This window comes from Podarcis gaigeae, assembly GCF_964106915.1.
Source record: "Podarcis gaigeae genome assembly, chromosome: 6".
NCBI lineage: Eukaryota > Metazoa > Chordata > Lepidosauria > Squamata > Lacertidae > Podarcis > Podarcis gaigeae.
Window position 1 is genome coordinate 48,541,546 of NC_139682.1, and position 20,749 is coordinate 48,562,294.

Here is a 20,749-nt window from a genome sequence, read left to right on the forward strand (position 1 = left end):
AAAATCCTTATTGAGCTGCGTCACAAGTGCAACCCTAGTTGCTGTAATAGATTTTTCCAACATGTGCATGTAGGAGTGAGCGATCCAGAAAGTGTGTCGCAGATGTGCGTCTGGGACCCTTTTTGAAATGTCCAGTTTCTCTTTCTTGCCCTTCCTTTATTTAGATGCGTACCGGTAATTTTCAGAGCGCTTGCCAAGTTCCAACGAGAGTCTTGTGGCACATAACGAATTTATTGTGCCTTAAGCTTTTCTATTTGAGTCTCCTCTGTCAGATGTACGAAGTGTCCTCAGTTGGCATGAATATATGCGTAAGTGGGGGAAATGTGAACAGTGGAATCGAATGACGGTGAAATGCAGGAAGTGCCTTCTGTATTGCACTGCCGTTTGATTCCGGCGTTCACAATTTTTTCTCTCCGCCCCTGCGTACAGCCTGTGTTTCTGTGTTTGAGATGACGATTTGAGAGCTAAACCCTTCTGCATAAGCGCGTTTCCCTTGCACCGTCTGTGGGACTTTGCGTGACAGCTCCCGGCTATGGCCAAACGAGCCTCCGTCGCCTTGGGAACCATTTGACAGGCTTTACAAAAACCGGAGAAATGCCAGCTTTCAGGCAGCGCCGCCTTTAAGAGGATAACGCGACGCAACCAAGATGGCTGCCGCGCCAGGTCACAAGAGTCCTTTGATCCGCTGGCCATCCTCAATCTGTTCCTGTCGTTTCCATGAAACAACAGCTTCTCATCTTAGCCAAGCCCATCCGCCACGCTCAAGATGGCGTCGCTTCCTGCGAGAACTTAGCGCTGCCTCGGCCCAGTTCGCGCGAGAGCTGCCGGCGCGTCGAGATGGAGCCAGGCGGCGGCGGCGGAGGTCCGGGCTTGCTGATTGTCAACAACAAGCAACGGGGCGCGGGGCTCGGGCTGGCGGCGCCGGCGACGCCGGGGGTGAAGGGCCGAGAGCCCAACCGCAACCAGCGCAAGGACTCGGAGGTCAGGCGGGGCGGCGAGGGGCTCCGGGTGGGGGGAAGGACGTCTCCTCGCCCACTCGCCGCTTCCTACCGAAGTCTCAAGGAGCAGGGAGGGAGGGAGGGAGGGAGCGGCTCCCTCTGGGTGACTCCGGCTTCCCTCACCTGTCGGGCCTTGCATGTCACCAGCGGTTTAAAAATAGAGATGAAATAGACGGGGGAGGGGGGTGGGGATGTCCCTGCGCTGACAGTGGACGTGCAATGTTTAGTCTCCACCCAAGCCTTGGCTTCCCTCCCCTCCTTTACTCCCGCGAAGCCATTTCCCAAATAAAGGCTCTTTCCCATCCCCATCACGAAGAGGAGCCTGCCATGGTCACAAGGCAGCTGCTGCTTCCTCTTCCTGCAAAAAGTGCAACTTTTGGGAAAACCCTCCCCATCCTTTTGCCTTTTTAAAAGGTGTTTGCAGCGCAGAAGCTTGCTCACAAGTAAGCTGCCCTGTGCCCAGGGGCTCTTACGCTCGAGTAAGGGTTGCCTGTAGGGTGACAACCCGGAAGGTTATAAATCGGCAGTCCTATCTGTACACATTTACTTGGGAGTTAAGTTCCGTGGGTTTTGTAAACTCTGAACAGATCTTGTCCAGGTTGCACGGCAGTCTGCGAAACTTGAGTTCCAGGCAAGCCTTAAAAGTGCGAAGTTGCCGAGCAATGTGGCAAAGCAGGTTTCAGGGAGAGGAGCATTGCCGTAGTCATCTGCAAGTTACCATAGTAACAGTGAAGCTGCGTGGGGAAAGTCGAGAGCCCTTTCATGCTGAGCCTAAGTTTTATTTTAAACTGTCCTCTTCACCCAGGGTTATTCGGAATCTCCAGATTTTGAGTTTGAATATGCAGACACAGACAAGTGGGCTGCTGAGCTGTCAGGTAAACTGTGAACTGCTTTACTGTAATATTGTGCTTTGTTTTGAAACAGTTTCATTTTATTATAATGGATGTTGCTACAAAGTAAAAATCAAGCCTATGTGAAAATTCAACGGATTTGTTTGAGTTGCTGCTTCCTATATTCATTGTTAGTTGCTTTCAGGTTTTATCTTGTGATTACCGCTGTGTGAGGAAAGTTGTTTCGAGTGGAAGTGATATCCACATAAAAGCTCTCAGTTTATATTTTAAACAAATAATTCTGCTATAAATAAATAGTGTGTCTTAGATTTTGCTTTAAGTATACATATGTACTTTTGAATATTCAGTCAATATTATGTGTTACTATTTTACTTCAATGGGAGAGATGTGCAGACATTGCCCAGATTCATCTATCATGTTCCGCTTGTAAAACCCAGTGCAAGGACAACTGCTAGAGCAGTGGGGCTTTTCCACCTCCACTGTGAGCCCCCTGCACCTTCCCAAATTCACTCAGAAAGGTATCCAGTAATAGGAGATATCCAGTAACAGTGCAGGGAGGGAGGAGAGGAAAGATGGTTCCATCAGGCAACCAGAAATCCTTTCACTGATGGAACAATTTCCTTAGCGCTATGCAGAATCCTACCCATTAGGCTTAACCATTGCTTGTTTCTGTAACTACAGTTAAGTGTTGCTTACACCTGAATACCTACATCATGGTTAAGGGTTGTCTGCAAACTACTTATGTTAAGTCATGAGTCTGAAGTAGGTTTGTAAACCATGTTTTGTATTAACCATGGTACATCTACATCAAGAAGTTTAGTTCTTCCTGCATCTCCAGGATCTTCCCTTGCAAAGTTATGAGCAGGCCTCATTGGTGTGGTTCCCACCCTACAGGGGCAGGGCTTAGCTTGAGAAAGCTCACCCATGGTAGCAATTTTCAAATAATGCCATCTTCTCTAACACTCTGTGTTATGAACATTCTTCCACTTGTCATGACAAATAGCTGTCTCCAGTCATGTTGCTTTAAACCGTGCTCAGGTATTGTATAACATATAACTTGGTTTTGTGTATTTATTATCTCATGGCAGAACTGTACAGTTACACTGAAGGTCCGGAATTCCAGCTCAACAGAAAATGCTTTGAGGAAGATTTTAGACTGCATGGTAAGAGTGATGTATTGTCTTTTTGCTGTGAAAATGTCTTGTAGAGTTGCCTTGTGTGTGCTCTAGAAGTTGGTCTTTGTGTGCTCAAAATGTAAGATCTTTCTCTTTGTGATAGAAATAAAATACCAAAGGATTGATTGCTAAATCAAGTATGTTCTTACATCTTTCCATGAAACTTTGCTTTTATTTTAATCTATTATTATTATTATTATTATTATTATTATTATTATTATTATTTTGGATACCTCCCTTCATCCAAAGATGGTTCACAACATAAAAATACAAAACGTGAGCACAAAATACATACCGTCTTTTTTGCACCATAACACTCACTTTTTTCCTCCTAGAAAGTAAGGGGAAATGTCTGTGCGTGTTATGGAGGGAATGCCTACAGGTGGCGGGGGGAATCTGCTGCTGTCGTGAGCAGAGGATCCATGGTTCCCCTTCCTTCCCTCCTCCGTGGCTCGCTTTGAAACAGCAAAGCGGGAGAAGAGCCGCTGAGTGGGGAGGAGAGAGGGACAGAGAGCCTGCTTCTTTAAAGGAGCAGTTCCGGTTGGTTCCTTTAAAGCAAGCAGGCTCTCTGTCCCTCTCTCCTCCCCACTCAGCTCGCTAAATAGCAGCAAGGTTTTTCAGCTCGCTAAGCCGGGGATGAGCTGGGAGGAGGGAGAAAAGCAGAGCCTGCTTGCTTTAAAGGAGCAAAGCGGGAGAGGAGAGGAGCCTTCTCCCCTTATACCCCTCTTCTTCATTATTAGCAGCATCCTTCTCCACCCACCCCACGCATGCTCCTTGTCCCTTGAGTGCTTTTCCTTCCCTCCCCACTTAAAACGTAGTTACAAAGCACGGATCCACATGGATCCTCAGGATTTTTGCACTGGGTCACCCCAAATTCACCGTCAGATCACATAGCATGTCCATGGCTACATCTTGCACCAAAAAAAAATCACACACCCACTGTTGCCTGGGGCCGCAGTGGTGCAAAAACGTGGTTACAAAGCATGGATCCACATGGATCCTCGGGATTTTTGCATTGGGCTACTCCAAACTCACTGTCAGATCACATGTCTGTGGCCACAGCATGAACCACAAAAATCATACATCCACTGTTTCGTTTAGAATATTTTTTTTCTTGTTTTCCTCCTCTAAAAACTATGTGCGTGTTATGGTCAGGTGCGTATTATAGAGCGAAAAATACGGTAATAAAGAACCCCCAAACAAACCAATAACACCCCTCCAAACCAATGACACATTTAAAAAGGTATAGAATGTTTCAACAGCCGTAGCCCTGGTTATAGAGAAACCTTTTCATCTGGTGCCTAAAGGTATGTAATGAAGGCTTCAGGCAAACCTCTCCATGGAGAGCATTCTACAAATGGAGAGCCACTGCAGAAAAGGTTCATTCTCATGTTTCCACCCTGGACCTCTCATGGAGGAGGCAAACAAAGAAGGGCCTCAGGTGATGATTGCAGAGTCTGGTATTGTGGTCCTGAGCCATTTAATAGTTTGTATTTTAAGCAAATCTTGAGTTTTTGGAAGCAATGGAAGGTATTTAAGGTAAATGAGAGGGCCTGATATCATAGCATAGGATCCTTATTTATGAATTTTCTGAATGTTCTAGTGTGCCAGTCTGAAGGGTCCTTACCACAGCTTTTAACTCATAAGAATTGTAAGGGCTTTTGGGTTCTTATGAATTCAGCCTGACCTCCCAGACTCTTCTAAAGCAAAGTTGCCCTGTGACTTGTGAGGCTAAAGCTCCCTGATCTTTGAGGGTCTGTTTTGTAGTTTCAGAAAGCAGCCTTATATCAAACTGTTTGACTTTACAGTGCTGGATAAAAAATGGACAGAGTTGGACACCGATCAACATCGTACCCATGCCATGAGGCTTCTTGATGGCCTTGAAGTCACTGCTCGGGAGAAAAGACTGAGGGTAGCCCGTGCCATCCTCTATGTTGCACAAGGTATACCTTTATTACTGCCAGAGGAAATTCTCAGTTATGAAATGTTTGCTAGTTGCTGTGTAATGTCTTCATGGAATATGTATTAACATGGTACTTGAGTGAAACCAAGCCTGTTTTTTGAAAAAGAAAGAAAGAACAGAGATGAAGGAAATTTGTTTGTTACTACCTTTATTGCATAAATGACTGAGAGCAGTATCCTACTAAATAGATCCACTAGTGCAGAGATTTCCACTTGTACAATGAAACCTCCTCCCTCTCTGCCAAATATGTGTGCCAAATCTGTTCCAGAGAGTTGAGGAGAAACCCAGAACAGATTTAGGAGGTGTGCAAGGAGAGGAGAGAATGGAGAACTTCTGTTGTACAAGCAAAAATCCTTGCACTAGCAGATCTATTTAGTTGGATACCACCCTTACTCAGTTTCATTTTTATTTTTAGTTGTTTGGGGCTAGATTCTAGACTTACAATCACTTTCCATAGTAAACCAAGATGGTTGTCCATCTTTGTTCATAGTGTGCCTGAACATCAGAGCTGACAGAGACAGCAGTTTGTAATTGACTATCACATATGTAGATATAATTAACCTGAGTAGCTGCTATTATCATCATCATCAAAGTTATATCCCACCCTTCCACTCAAAGGAGCCCAGGGCAGCAAGCGCACAAATAATGATACAGTTTAAACATTTAAAAGCAATTCCAATTGAAATGCAACCTGTAAAAGGCTTGTTGAAAGAAGAAGGTGCCAAAAAGACAACAGAGGTGGTCCCTGTGTAATATTTAATGGGAGGGAATTCCAAAGAGTGGGTGCCACATCACAAAAGATCTGATTCCTATATTTTGCAGAATGGACTGACCCCCATGCTCAGTTAGTTATCTGCATGAGGCCCTCACCTACAGAGCAGTTATTTGTTGGGTAAATAAGGGGCAAGACGATCTTTCAGGTATCCTGGTCCCAAGCTGTATAGGGCTTTATGCACCAAAACCAACACCCTGAACTTAGCCCAGTAACTAATTGCCAGCCAGTGCAGTTATTTTAGCAGCTATGTAACATGGTGGCAGTAGCCTGCCACAGTGAGCAGTCGAGCCATCTCATTTTGCACTACCTGCAGCTTCAGGACTAACTTCAAGGGTTGCCCTGCATAGAAAACATTGCATTAATTCAGCCTGCTGATTACCAGCACATGGGTGACAGTGGCCCAGTCCTGAAATGGCCATAGCTGTCGTATTGGCCAAAACCGGTAGAAGGCACTCCTGGCCACTAAGAGCACTTGGGCCTCTACTGACAACTATGGATCTGGGAGCACTCCTGGATGAGCCTGCTCTTTAAGTGGGAGTACAACCCTATCCAAAGTAGGGAGTTGGCCAATTATTAAGAACCTGCCACCCAAAACACTTCCATCTTGCCAGGATTCAAAGTCAGTTTGTTGGCCCTCATCCAGCCTACCACCAAGTCCAGGCAGTGGTCAGAGCTTGCATGGTCTCCATATTAGTACAGATGCATGATATTGCATTAGTGACATATTTCCATTGCACCAAATATTCAGGCAACAGAGGTTGTTCGGTGGGATTATCCCTTGAGATGTTGGTGTGATCAAGTGCCATCAAGTCCCACTGGAAGCCATGTTTCATTTTATAATTGTGTAACACTCTTGTTCTCTGTCCTGCAGCAGGTTCCAGATGCTGCAGGAAGCTGACATTCTAGCTGGTTGTTTTCATAGTACCGTATTATAATTTTTGTGTTATTTTAATTTTGTGAATTCTCTGCCCTTAGGCATAAGAATCAGGAAAAACATATCAGTTATGAAGAACAACAACATGCTTTATCTGTAAAATGGAGAGCAAATTGGTATGATTTTTGTTTTTGTGGCTGCAGGCACATTTGATGAGTGCAGCTCTGAAGCTGAAGTTCAGTCCTGGATGCGATACAACATTTTCCTTCTGCTTGAAGTTGGCACATTCAATGCTTTGGTGGAACTTTTGAACATGGAAATTGAGTGAGTTCCATGTTGCTGCAGAGTTGGGCCTCTGAGAGGAATGTAGGCTGTTTAGATAGCCTGGTTATGATCTGCCCCACCAGGGTATATATTTTTACAGCTTGTGAATGATCAGATGCCAGATTCATTCTGGTATTCATCAAATTTTTATCTGATTCCATAGAAAGCCCTAGAGTTTAGGACTGGAGTTTTAAGGCAGTAGGGTAACACTGCAAGTTCTTTTCACCTACCTTTCCAGTATCTGATTAAGAAATGCTATCTTTCTGGTAATGGAAATAAAACAAGTAATCTAGAATAATTTGATTTTTAATTATTCATTTATAATAATTGTATTAATATTATTAATGATACTATATTATAATACTTTGTAGTGCCAAACAAGAATCCCTTACTTTTGAGGATGGCGTTGTTGTTCTTGCAGCTAAAAACTAAACACGGATCGATAGAAAGATTAGTATATACTGGACTCAGATGAATGCCTCTCTAGCCCACTCCTTTGATCTCGGTAGGATCAAAAATGTTCCTACTCAGTTATCTTAAAAAAAGGAACACAAAGTTGTTATAGAATGTCTAGTAATTTGGTTCTATGGAGCAGATGCTTCTCTCGTAGTTGAATTCAGTCCAGTTTGTAAGATCTCATAGCAACTGTTTTGGGCAGCTGCTGTTGGATATGTAAAGGAATTAGAGCATGTGCAGAGTGGTGCCTAGCTGCAGAGAAAGACCACAGGATATGCAAACTGTACGCTGCTGTTTTCATGTTATAATCTTAATGTGTAAAAAAAGCCTTTGATCCCAGATTGTCGGCAGCAAGAGCTAAGTTGATGTTGCTTCTTTTCTCTCAGCAACAGTGCTGCCTGCAGCAGTGCTGTGAGGAAGCCTGCCATCTCCCTGGCTGACAGCACCGATCTGAGGTGAGGAATATTGGCATATAGGCCACAGGTGTGAAGAGATTTCCCTGTGAAGGACTCATGAGTTTAAAAGAATGCTTTGCTTTCCTTTCCTCCGCAGCCTTTCCTCTATTTGCATATTCTCTTGTGTTTTTTTTGAATCTTGGCATTTAGAGTGGAAAGGACCTTTTACACCATATAGTGCAACTACAGCATAGCCTTCCAGCAGGGGTGGTAATATTTTTTCAGCCTGAGGGTCACATGCCAATAGTGGACAGGACAGAGGAAAAAGTGGGCAGAGCAACTAATGTGAATTTGTATACCTTTGTATACCAGGCGGTTTCTTCACACACATCCCTCTGTCTTCCATCCAGGCAAGCAAGAAGCATGATCAGAGTTCAAGGGACATATTCCAGCTAGGCAAAACACTTAAGGAGAGGCCAGATGAGGGGTATGGCTAAGGAAGAGACTTGAGTACCTGACAGAGAGGCCCAAGAAACTGCATCTGGCCTCAGGTCTGAGGTTGCCCATCCCTGCTTTCAGTATCTACTTGAATACTTCTCTGACATTTGTGCAAGAATGAGATTTATAGATTTGATGCAGCATACTGTTGTGCCTTAAGTTGTCTGCATTGATCTAATGGACTTGGGTGTGTGTATGAAAAGATAGGTAACCAAACCCAACGCAGCTTTGAATAGAGTATGTTAGGAAGAAACACTGTGTACAGTGGTACCTCGGGTTACATACGCTTCAGGTTACATACGCTTCAGGGTACAGACTCCGCTAACCCAGAAATAGTGCTTCAGGTTAAGAACTTTGCTTCAGGATGACAACAGAAATCGTGCTCTGGTGGCGCGGCAGCAGCAGGAGGCCCCATTAGCTAAAGTGGTGCTTCAGGTTAAGAACAGTTTCAGGTTAAGTACGGACCTCCGGAACGAATTAAGTACTTAACCTGAGGTACCACTGTACTAGCTAACACGGTGTGCTAGTGACGGTGCACCTCATCTGTAGTGAAACCTCTATAGCTGGAAAATGGCGAGTTCTTCCAGGAGATGCTTGTGGTTTATGTAAAGATACACCCACTAGAATGAGTACATTTTTTTTTAGCAATACAGGTTGCTAAGCAACAGTCACCTTGGCAATATAGGCTGTGAGCAGGAGGAAAATGCTGGCTTCTTTCAGTAAAACTTGTCATCTTCTCGTTGTGCCAAGCATATAATGTTGCTACTTCTGATGAAGCCGGGGGGGGGGGGTGAATCACTTGTGCACACTTTGCTAGTCTAGCCCCCTCTCTCCTACCCCTGCAGTTTTGAATAAGCTGAGCCATATTGTCAGAGTTTGCCTTTCTAACCTGCTTGGTCTTTGCAATCCATTTTTGCAGGGTGCTGCTGAATATTATGTACCTTATCGTAGAGACTGTCCGTCAGGAATGTGAAGGAGACAAGCCTGAGTGGAAGACCATGAGACAGACCTTTAGAGCAGAACTAGGTAAGGATTCTGTTGCTGCCCATTTTGTGTTTGTTAAGGCTGTTTTATAAGTCTCTTGATTTGAAGTAGGTATCAGTAAGCCGGTAAGGTGCAATTACTTTGTTGCAAGAAAAACTGCCTAGCCAGGTGTGGAAAGGTATTTTTTTTTTCATTTGAGCTAAATGGGCAGGATGTTTAGAACTAAACTGAAGCAGGGACAGTGTATACATAGACCAGAAGAAATACAGTGGTTATGGACAATATAACGGCTGTTATGTTGGACCTACTAGTGAATTGACGGCAGAGGATGGGGTTGGAATATATACAGCTAGAACTGAGGCATCTGCATGTAACAAGGCCATCGCCAATGTATTGCCTTTCAGGGGCACCTCTGTATAACAATGAGCCATTTTCCGTGATGCTCTTTGGAATGGTGACCAAATTCTGCAGTGGCCATGCCCCACACTTCCCTATGAAGAAGGTGTTGCTGTTGCTCTGGAAGACTGTCCTGGTAAGAGGGTGTTGCCTATGAATAAAGATTGCTTCTTTTGCTGTAACTAAAAACTCTGTCCCCTTGGGATATAACCAGGATTACACAAAGTGATGTGGTGGTGCTGTTTTAATTTCTTGACTGAGATCAGTTCAGAGACAAGCATGCTTAGCGTTTAAGCTCTAGGACATGCATAGGTCCAGAGTCCTTTTTATTATTAAAAGCTCTATTGTATCTAACCAATAAATGTAAACCACTACAAGGATGTATATGTGTTGTATGATAATATCCTAGGTTGAGTTTGTCACCACCATTGAAAGATCTGATGGAAACTTTGCAATTCACAGCAGTGGGGTTTTGGGGGTGGGGATATTATACCCACAGGCACAGGACCAGTCCCTTTTCATGCACTGTGCAGCGCACCTACAAGCTATGAACAGTCCTGGGTTGAAGCAGGATCTTAGATAGTGACTTGAAAAAAAAATCCCTTACTGATCTCTTCCATCACTGTTGACAAAACAGACACACAGGAGAGCTGCTCTGTAATTTGTTGGGCTTATTCAACTCCTTTCATATGTGTCCTGATAATGCCATTTGGCACATCCCTGTAGCAGTGCTGCTGGTTTCTTATGCTGGCTGCTAGCTGACTCTGGGTATCCTCAGGGCTTTTTGATTGCTTGAAAATAGCAGATGGCATCATGGATACAAGCCTGAGCAAATCAAGCTGCCATTGACACACTGGAAGGAAAATCATTATTAATGTGAAATGAGGCTTCGGGGTTGTTTTGTTTAAATTAACAAATTTATAGATATTTTGAAACTCGGAAGAAAGAGATGAGTATTTTCTTGCTGACTAAAGTATCTTAGGAAGAGGTTCAGTTTACATGGGAATCCTAGGACTGACAAAGAAGCACACTTGCTGGCCTAAATTTGAAAACCAGGCAGTCCATAATTTTATTTAATTATGAAATGTTTATCCCACCACACCAAAATGTTTTAATTTTTCATATTTAAATAAATTATTTCTGGATATTGACTAGAAAAGTATCCAAGGTTAGTTAATAAATGGACTTGCAGTGCACTAATACATAATCTTTTTAAAAAGAGCACAGGAATAAAAGAAGTTATTTTAGTTGGTGACCTAATGAAACTCATACTGCATACATTTGCCTTACCTTTTCTTTTTCTTTTTGAACTGCTGAAATGTATAGTTTAAATACTACATTTTGGTGCTACAACTAGGATGCTATAATATAATCCATTTGTGGATGATAAGGACATATTTTTCAGCTGTTTAAGACTAAATGATTATGAAATCAATAAAGTGCAATGTTGTTGCTAGTTTTCAAAGGACCTACTTCTGTGATCAGTTCAAAGTGGTCCAGCTGCCACTCAGCTAAACACACCTATTTCAGATAAGTCTACCTGGCTTTTCCAGAGTTCTTGGTGTTCCTCTGGCTGCCGAGTAAAGAGCATAATAGTACAGATACCACAGACAGGTAACATATGCTGCTGTTTAAACTAAAGTGGTCTTTCCCTGTCAGTGAGTGGATGAGAATTGCCCGGAAGTCTCATGTAAGCCCCTCTGAACTTCTTGAAGAAAGAGAAGGATATGTTAAATACAGTGGTACCTTGGTTTTCGAATGTAATCCATTCCAGAAGACTGTTCAAGTTCTGAAATGTTCAAAAACCGAAAACTCAATAGCCAACAGCTAGGCCTCAGGATCTTGCACTCAGCAGAAGCCGCATGGCATGTTCGACTATCGAGGCATGTTGGAAAACCAAAATGTTCATCAACGGAGATATTCCAAAGCCGAGGTACCACTGTATGTGTGTCTGCTAGGAATGTGGAGCTCTCAGCTTCATGAGCGAGTGTCTTTAACTTCATTTGTTTGAAAGTTAGCTGTGAAAATGTTTCATATGAGCACAAAGACAGGTTTAAAATGCTATGTCCTTTGGTCTCTGCTGTGCCTTCTCATATACACAAATGGTTCTTTGAAGAATGATAGACATTCCTATAACTGCAGCAAATCCTCCATTCCTCCGTCTTGGTTTACCTTTAACACACTGGTTTTTGAAGGGTTTATGAGTGACCAAAGAGATAATGGAAGTGTATGACCTGCAATTATCCTCTTGCCGTAGTGCACCCTTGGAGGATTTGAGGAACTCCAGGATATGAAAGCAGAGAAAAGGGAGATGTTGGGGCTCCCCCCACTTCCTGAGGATAGCATAAAAGTGATTCGCAACATGAGGGCTGCCTCCCCTCCAGCATCTGCTTCTGATTTGATTGAGCAGCAGCAAAAACGGGGTCGTCGAGAGCACAAGGTAAGTCAGGGTACAATCTGGGTGGGACGTAATCTTCTTTTGTTTAGGAAGACACTGAACCTAAGGAGAAGGCAGACTATAACATCATTTGCTGTGTGTGTATTCTTCCAGGCTCTTATTAAACAGGATAACTTAGATGCCTTCAATGAGCGAGATCCCTACAAAGCTGATGACTCCCGGGAAGAAGAGGAGGAGAATGATGATGACAATAGTCTTGAGGGAGAGACATTCCCTCTTGAAAGAGATGAAGTGATGCCCCCTCCTATCCAGCACCCACCGACTGACCGACTGACCTGCCCAAAAGGTTTGCCTTGGGCACCCAAGGTCAGGTGAGCACCTATACAGGATTGTTGTATTTAAAGAAAACCCCAGAACTGGAAGGCTCTCATCTTCAGCCTCAAACCAGTGCTCAACTACTTGGTTAGTGCGCCTAATAGATTACTGAATGTGATATGTGCTCTGGCTTCTCGCATTGATGTTGTGATGATGTTTGGGAGCCTTGATGTCTTTGAGGATGCTTGAGATCAGAAGAGCCATTCTCATTTTTTTGTGTCTAGCATATTAAGGAAGTTCATCTCTCCAGGGCTTTGTGGTGAATGAAATATGCAATAATCTTGAGGAGCCCTAAAGTTCTATCTGAATATGATTCCCTTCTCTTTTCTTCAGAGAAAAAGACATTGAGATGTTTCTGGAATCAAGTCGGAGCAAATTCATTGGCTACACCTTGGGAAGGTGAGTTAATGGAGCCCCAAATTTGTTGCCTCTTAGCTTGTTTGTAGTGGATCTCTTCTTACTATGCAGCTAATGTGTTGAGTAACTGGCGGCATACACTTTTTCCTGAAAAAAAGTAAAGACAGCAAGTTGTTCAGGCTTTGTTATTTTTTTAAGCATTCACGCAATCGTTTCTCATCCTGTGTTAAGCCACTACTGTGATACTGTTCGGACACTGAGTTTCTGCTGCCCATCTTGTCAGCTCCTGAAATCTCAGGAGGTCTGGGCATGCAATCACAATTTTACCAAAATAGCTCATTTGTATCACTCATGATGTTTACTGGCTGACTGGTTTTGCTTTCACCCCCTCTAGTGACACTAACACAGTCGTGGGGCTGCCTAGACCCATTCATGAGAGCATTAAAACTCTTAAGCTGGTGAGTACTCACTGTGTGGACTTCTCAATTTGCATGTGTAGAAGACATCTCATCTAATTGGTTACTGCTTGTCCAGGCTAAGAAATATATCCTAAGCAGGAAAAGTGCTTGAATTTACGGTGCTGCCAAGATGATGAGGTTAACTGTCTCTGCCCGGTCTCTTTATAGCACAAATATACATCTATTGCTGAGATTCAAGTACAAATGGAAGAAGAGTATCTGCGTTCTCCCTTGTCAGGGGTAAGTATCATAGGGCAAATGTTCAAAAGGGGGAAGACGTGGTTTAGAAAGCATGTGCATGAAGAAGTGGAAGGGGAAAAGTGTGAATCTCTAATTTGGAACTGGACATTTGGCTGATCTTTGCTATCTGCATATGCTGGGAGTTGGTCAAAGAGTTGATCCCTCCTGATTCCTAACCTGCAAATCAGATTATTGGCTTTGGATCATGAGAACTCTGCCCACGAGACACTCTTATTGGAAAGAGAGACTTAGGATCTAACCCTTATGTGGTATGATGCTGTGCAGTTGCCTCTGGAAGGAGTTCTTTATTAAGGAAAGTTTTGCTGAGTTTCTGGATGAATGCTCTTAATATTCTGACTAACTTAGCATGCACTTGAGGTTGGAATGAATGATGCTATTATCTCCTTGTGTTAATAAAGGGGGAAGAGGAGGTTGAACAAGTTCCTGCAGAAATCTTGTACCAGGGTCTACTTCCTAGCCTGCCACAGTACATGGTGAGTTACCGTTTCCTCCTAATGTTCATTCCCAAAGCTTCAGCACACCCTTTTCCCATTTCTTAAACTCTAGACTCGGTTTGCATTTCACTGCTGGCTTATGCAAACTCCCATTCTGATATATCTCTTCTTTGCTTGCCAGTATGTGACAAGCTATTTCCTTCGATGTTTCATGTTCATCTCTTCCCGTTATGAGTTTCCTTCTCCTCTTTCCTGTTCTTTGGCACTTCTGAAAGCCTTCTTTGCTTCACTCAACTTTCACCCACAGATTGCCTTGCTGAAGATCCTGCTGGCTGCAGCCCCCACCTCCAAGGCCAAGACCGATTCCATTAACATCCTAGCAGATGTTTTGCCAGAGGAGATGCCGTGAGTCTCATTCTTAGGGGGAAAGCATATGGTGAATGAAGGGCAAAGGCAATGAATGGATGTTTACTTGACATTCAGTGGTTGGGCGTTGAGTGGGCAGGCTGACATTTATTTGTATATTTAGACAATTTCCTGCTGTTCTTTATATAAAAAAAAAATCAAATGCTTTTCATATGATGGAACATTTGATTGTCTTGAACCTTGCAAAATGATGTGTGCAGCCTAGAATTAAGAGATCTGGTAGCAGAGAAAAGAAGTGTTTGGACTGGACCTGGAAAGCTGTTTTAAAATGGGTCTCCTTAGAAATAGCAGGCCTCTTAAGTATGGAGAGGGATGTTAAGTCAACAATCTCTTGAGAAGCTTCAAGGCAGCTTAAGTGGTGATGCTCGTGCTTCAATAGAAGACCTTTTTTTGCTGAATTTGAGTGTGTCATTAATACATGCACAGTACTTCTCCATGTCTGGAGCAACAAAGATTTCATAAGATTGGTAAATAGGTTCTGCCACATAGCATACATGGGTTCAAGGCAGTACTTTTTTAAAAAAAAAAACTTTTGTTCTGCACAGTACATCCTGAAGTGCTTATGTTGGCAAATGGAGCCACACACAGCTTGTTGAATTCTTCATTTTATTGACATATTAAACAGAGTCAGGAAGGGCTTGGAGAAAAGTATTGAAGAGTTGCCATCTCTTCCTTGATCACCCATATATTAACTAAAATTAAAGCAACCTTCTTCACTGGCCTGTAGAAAAGAGAGACCATAAAGTGCTACTTAAAGGAGAATTGCCCTAAAATATAAATAATAGCATTAAGCACAGACAGATCTGCCCTACCACAGTCACCATCACAGGCCGTCAAAGCTAATATTGCTGCTTTGCCTTCCAGAACAACTGTGTTGCAGAGCATGAAACTAGGCGTTGATGTGAATAGGCACAAAGAAATAATTGTAAAGGCCATTTCTGCTGTTCTGCTTCTACTGCTTAAGCATTTTAAGCTAAACCATGTCTATCAGGTAAGCATGAAATGGCATGAGCAATCAGCATTGGAATTGAAAGAGAGATTGAAGTAAATCTGGAATTTGCTTGGCTAACCATTCTTATCACATCTGTTTCCTGCTCCAGTTCGAATACATGGCCCAGCACCTAGTGTTTGCCAACTGCATCCCCCTTATACTGAAATTCTTCAATCAAAACATCATGTCATATATCACTGCCAAGAACAGGTAGGTGGGAATATCTCTAGCACACCTGTATCCCAAAACGCTGTGACAGGAAATGTGACACACTATTTTTGCAGTGGGACATCTGGATGGTATCCGGATGGGATATCTAAGAATAACTAGTTATCCTCCACAATTTTAACTTGCAGAAAGGAAGGTGTTTCATCCCACTGATAAACAAAAACCTGCTGAGAAATCATTCATCTCCACCAACACTACTACTTGTCTGTTAAATGGATAGCTTTAAAATGTGCTTGTTTGAAAAGACATTGAGTGACGTTCATGTAGATCCCATGGCCATGAGTGTCACTGGACTCAACAGACACCATTGCCCTAGTGGACTAAAACATTACTAAGCAGTTGGTTGATCTGCTTATTTTTCTTGGCAGTAGGTAAGTATCTGGGATAGGCAGATATGGAAAGATGTGCATACATGAAGCCTCTTGGTTGTTGCCAACTGAATAGCAGCAGGTGGAGATGATGTCACAATCATTTTTCTCATATGTTTGAACCTGGCAGGGCCAACCATTTTGGACACGGTATATTTGACTAGATAGGTCATCCATTCTGATCCGTTTGGGGTGTTTTGTGTTTTTTAGCATCTCTGTTTTGGATTACCCATACTGTGTGGTGCATGAGCTGCCTGAGCTGACTGCAGAGAGTCTGGTGAGCTAAACTGCCTGGACAGAAACATATATAGCCCAGGGGTGGAGATGGCATTGTCAAAAAGGGGCAATTTCTCACTTTCCTTACTTGGTAATATTTCCTTTGTTTTGCTTTTTTTCCTATAGGAAGCTGGAGACAACAATCAGTTTTGCTGGCGAAACCTGTTTTCTTGCATTAATCTACTTAGGATACTGAACAAATTAACAAAGTGGAAGCACTCAAGGACTATGGTGAGTAGAAGGGCCTCCTCTCATAGTACTGTTAAGGCTTTATTGATCATGTACCATCATTTTGGCCTTAAGCAAATGGATGTTGACGAAGGCACAGATGAAGTCTTAGAAAACTGAGAGTGTTCCTTTGCTTTCTCAGATGTTGGTGGTATTCAAGTCTGCACCCATTCTGAAACGAGCCCTCAAAGTGAAGCAAGCCATGATGCAGCTTTACGTTTTGAAGCTTCTCAAAGTGCAGACCAAGTATTTGGGGCGACAGTGGAGGAAGAGCAACATGAAGACCATGTCAGCAATCTACCAAAAAGTGCGGCACCGGCTCAATGATGACTGGGCTTATGGCAATGGTATGTCCTGGATCTGTCTCTCCTCTTTCCACCCACTCCAAGTCTTTCATAAGCCTTTAACTGCTATGCCAAGCCAGTTCCCTTAAATCACCCATCTGCCTTCCTGTTAACAGATCCCATCAGAAATTGCTAGGAGCGCATGGTGATGGCTCCACTTATCCTAAACAGAGCAAGCTGAGGAATGTGCTTCCCCAGCTCTAAATTGATGTTGCTTGATAGACAGTGTGGTACAGTAACTATAGTGTTGAACTTGGACCTCATAAATACATGTTCAGATCCTTGCTATGAACCATACAGTGTAGTCTTGGACAAGTCACTGGGTCTCAGCCTTAAACCTATTTTCTACAGTGGAACCTCAGTTTTTGAGCATCTTGGAAGCTGAATGATTTGGAACACAAACACAGAAAACCTGGAAGTGATTGATTCTGTTTTCAAATGCGCCTTGGAAGTTGAACTGCTTTCTGCTGCATGTTTTTCCATTTTTTCAATGGATTTTGCTGACCATCCATTGATATTCAGTTTTTGAACGTTTTGGAAGTCAAACAGTCTTCTGAAACGGATTACGTTCGAAAACCGAGGTTCCATTGTACTAGAGTGACCATAAAGGATATGATGGAGTCACTCCATACTTCTTCATAGAAGGTTGGAATAGAAATGTGAGATATTATTGATGTCTGTGTCTGCTGGGAAGTCCCTTTGCATCTCATCCCTAGCAGTTGTATTTCTGCCAAATCTGCCAAATGGGATCTGCCAAATGGGATGACATAATGCTGGACTGCCTGTATAACACTGTAGGGCATTTTCATTGTGAGGGTATGACTGGAGCTCTTCTGCTCCTTTAGCTGATTGTTTGCTTCATGACTTTTGCAGATCTGGATGCCCGTCCTTGGGACTTCCAGGCTGAGGAGTGTGCTCTGCGTGCCAGCATAGAGCGTTTCAACTCTCGCCGTTACGACCGAGCACATAACAATCCTGATTTTCTACCTGTGGATAACTGTTTGCAGAGTGTTCTGGGCCAGCGCGTAGAACTGCCTGAAGATTTCCAAATGAATTATGACTTGTGGCTGGAAAGGGAAGTTTTTTCTAGACCCATCTGTTGGGAAGAATTGCTCCAATGACGTTTGAGAAGAGGGAATCGGAGCTAGTACATGTGCCCAAGGACAAGGCAGCTTCTCTTTGGTCAACAGGGCATAGAGAGAAGAGATAAAACTGGTTTTTCATATGGCTTGTAATCTGCAGTTCTTTCCTTCTCCTCCAGGTGGCGGCACGGATTTATACTGCTCTCAAGGTCCTAGCAAATATGGCTTTCCTACATCTTTTGGGCTGCTTCAATTACTGATTGGTTTAGAAGGTGCTAAATGGATTCAGAGTAGTTCACTTTGAGACTCAGATCAATTGAAAAACGCTGAGCAAAATACCAGTGTCAGCTTTGATTGCTATTCACGTGATCCTTGTTGGGCTTCTGTCCTTTGACATTGGCCAGCTGTTCTGTTCCAAAAGTAGTATGGCAGCTTTTTTCTGCTATGACCCCACTCTTATCCCAAAAGGACAGAACCCTTTCTCTGTTAGCTGCTAGGATGGAAAACAGTGGTGTGAATGAAAGGAGAAAAGATAGGTGGTGCATACAGTTGTCCATACTAATAGGAAAAGGAGCTATCTGGAGTCCCATCTAGTGCATGTAGGGACCTTGTATAATTGAGAGGATCGGGAGCAGGGAATAGGATGTGTTCATAGCAGCTGCTTCCACTCTCATCTGGTGGCCCTTCATAGGGAAGGCAATTTAACTGGATCAGGGATGTTACCTTCTTTTGTTCCTGTAGTGGCACCAAACATCTAAACAACTGCTGATCATGTCCCAGTATAATTGAATATTAATATCTATTTCTTTCCATTGAGCAATCTTCTGTTTTGAAGGCTTCACCAGGGAAAGAGAAACTCTTGACATTTTCCCATTTCCATCAATGTGCCATTCTTTCTTCCTTCGTTTGCTTGAAAGCCTCAATTTTTGAATATCTTTGCTGCACAGATGTGCATGCCAATGTAGTTTGCTTAATTTGACCCCTTGCCAGGGCACCTTGTTTGTGCCTGCGCTTCTTGGTTAAATGTCGCATAATCCTAGTCTCCTCAGTCTGGATGTTGGTGACCCAGGCAAGTAACTCATCCTACCTTGATGCTCCACCCCAGTCTAGTTCACATAAACAGAAGATGAAGTGGCAAGCCTGTGTCTGGACTTTCCCACTGCAAGTCACACCCACAGCCATCTGGAATAGTACTGTCAGTCCAGACAAACGTCTGCCACTTCCAATGATGTTTTGTATGAACCTAGTCTCTGGGTTCCTGCAAACCAGGACTGTGAATGTGGTAGAAGTAAAGGCATTTACTTTAAGTAGATAAGTGAACCTGACACTAAAATAGGTGCTTTCACTTCCCTAGGAGATGGTATCTGCTCTGAGAAGACTCACAACCAAATCCAAGTGTAGCCTGTTGTATTTATAAACATTCAGGAACAGGCAAGTACAGTAGGTCATCACCAGGTGCAATACAGTAGAATGCATTTTCCTATTTGTTTGTTTGTGCTTTGTAGTCTGATTATATGCTCAGGCTACAATTCTAACATATTTGGAAGAGAGCCCCATTGAACAGACCGCCTGAGTAAATATGTTTAGGTCTGGGGTGCCATTAAAATGCTACTGTGGGAGTGGGTGGGACTGCTCCAGCACTCCACATTGAGCCTCGATTACTTGTCCCCAAACACTCCCAGCTGTTTAACTTTCATCACTGAGGTTACAGAGTGTCTCTCAGGCAGACAGCAGCAGGGACCAAGACACAGTGTCAGCGTAGAATAAGAATCAAGTTTTAGCAAAGCCAATTCATTTGTTTTGAGCAAATGTCACCAGGCAGACATTTGCTCACAAATTGTAACGTAGCTACAGATGGGGCTCCAAGCTTCTTCAAGGTGTAACATACTGAGACCGTAGGGCTCCCCCTTCCCCATCTCTGCATTGTTAACAGTGTGATGGTGACATGATCATGCAACAGAAGCACATGGTCGCATAAAAGAATGAACAAGCATTAAAAACAACAAAATGCCTATCAACTTACAGTGGCTACTTTTGTGTATGAATCCTGAGATCCGTATGTATCTCCTGGAAAGAAATCCAGACAATTTCTGCTCACTGGAAATTAGGGACTTCAATGGGTGTGTACAGCATCTTTCTGGCTTTGCCCTCCTACTCAGACTTCATAGAGCCTGGTGGCAAAATTAGCACCTGGGTGGTAAAATTAGCACTCTTGACAGATGCAGCAGATAAATAACTCTTCTTCCCTGGGTTCAGTCAACCTGTCTCTTGGCTTATACCTCAGCTATCTCAATTCCTCTATACCATAATGGGAGATAGAACTGGAGACATGGGGGCGAAGACCTGATTAGCCTTCCTAGGTTGAATTGGGAGTATTTGGGGGAGGCCTGGTTGCATGGGGGTTCCTTCATATGTACTTGCTCAGCTTATCTGTAAAATTTCTAATACCGGCAAACATCTGGCCATTTTTACCTTCTGGAGCACTACACTATTGAATTTTGTGTTTACGTTACAGTGACAATGAAATCCAGCTATTATGGATTAATTATTCTGTGAGCACTTGCTGGTCTGTGACACTGCTGCTGGGGACAGCTGCATGATGGGGACAGACTGCAAATTTGAAAGCTGCCTTCCTCTCCCCCACAAGTGCATTGATGTCTGTGGATGGAGAGGAAGGATACTTGCATTTTCCTTGGTCATTTCAAGCAATCTGGGTTATGTACTACAGAAATGAACCAGGAATGTAGGCAGTTAAGATCCCTTCCAGCACAGTCCCCTGGCAGTAGTAGATTTGTTCACTACTTAAAGTTTTAATAGAAGACTTAACCTGGTAG

The 20,749-nt window shown here is 43.2% G+C and overlaps 1 protein-coding gene and 1 long non-coding RNA gene across 3 annotated transcripts; one reads left to right on the forward strand and one right to left on the reverse strand.

The window, feature by feature from the left end:
• The first annotated feature begins 448 nt into the window (after positions 1-448).
• On the forward strand, positions 449-19,933 carry STRIP1 (striatin interacting protein 1). 2 transcript variants are annotated; one of them, XM_083745175.1, is made up of 21 exons: positions 449-981; positions 1,804-1,873; positions 2,938-3,012; positions 4,833-4,967; positions 6,840-6,960; positions 7,803-7,871; positions 9,229-9,335; positions 9,698-9,825; positions 11,947-12,129; positions 12,241-12,458; positions 12,796-12,861; positions 13,214-13,277; positions 13,446-13,517; positions 13,937-14,011; positions 14,280-14,377; positions 15,263-15,389; positions 15,499-15,599; positions 16,196-16,262; positions 16,388-16,492; positions 16,632-16,836; positions 17,707-19,933. In XM_083745175.1, exons 1-21 carry the CDS (start codon positions 718-720, stop codon positions 17,952-17,954), a joined length of 2,598 nt encoding a protein of 865 aa, XP_083601301.1. In that variant the 5' UTR covers positions 449-717; the 3' UTR covers positions 17,955-19,933. The 2 variants fall into 2 exon arrangements, with proteins under 2 accessions (XP_083601301.1, XP_083601302.1); XM_083745176.1 differs by having other exon boundaries at positions 807-981; positions 7,809-7,871.
• Positions 12,824-16,188, reverse strand: LOC310847440. Its single transcript, XR_014565803.1, has 2 exons — positions 15,816-16,188; positions 12,824-12,959 (listed from the first exon to the last, which is right to left on the reverse strand). It is a non-coding gene; the product is annotated as an uncharacterized lncRNA (long non-coding RNA).
• Positions 19,934-20,749: the final 816 nt, after the last annotated feature.

What these genes read in the sequence shown, in the direction of transcription:
- STRIP1 (XM_083745175.1), top strand. Translation starts at nt 718, where the DNA reads ATGAAACAACAGCTTCTCATCTTAGCCAAGCCCATCCGCCACGCTCAA. An exon ending in GGAAGATTTTAGACTGCATG is followed by an intron (nt 3,013 to 4,832) that starts GTAAGAGTGATG and finishes TTGACTTTACAG; the next exon opens with TGCTGGATAAAAAATGGACA. An exon ending in ATTGGCTACACCTTGGGAAG is followed by an intron (nt 12,862 to 13,213) that starts GTGAGTTAATGG and finishes CACCCCCTCTAG; the next exon opens with TGACACTAACACAGTCGTGG.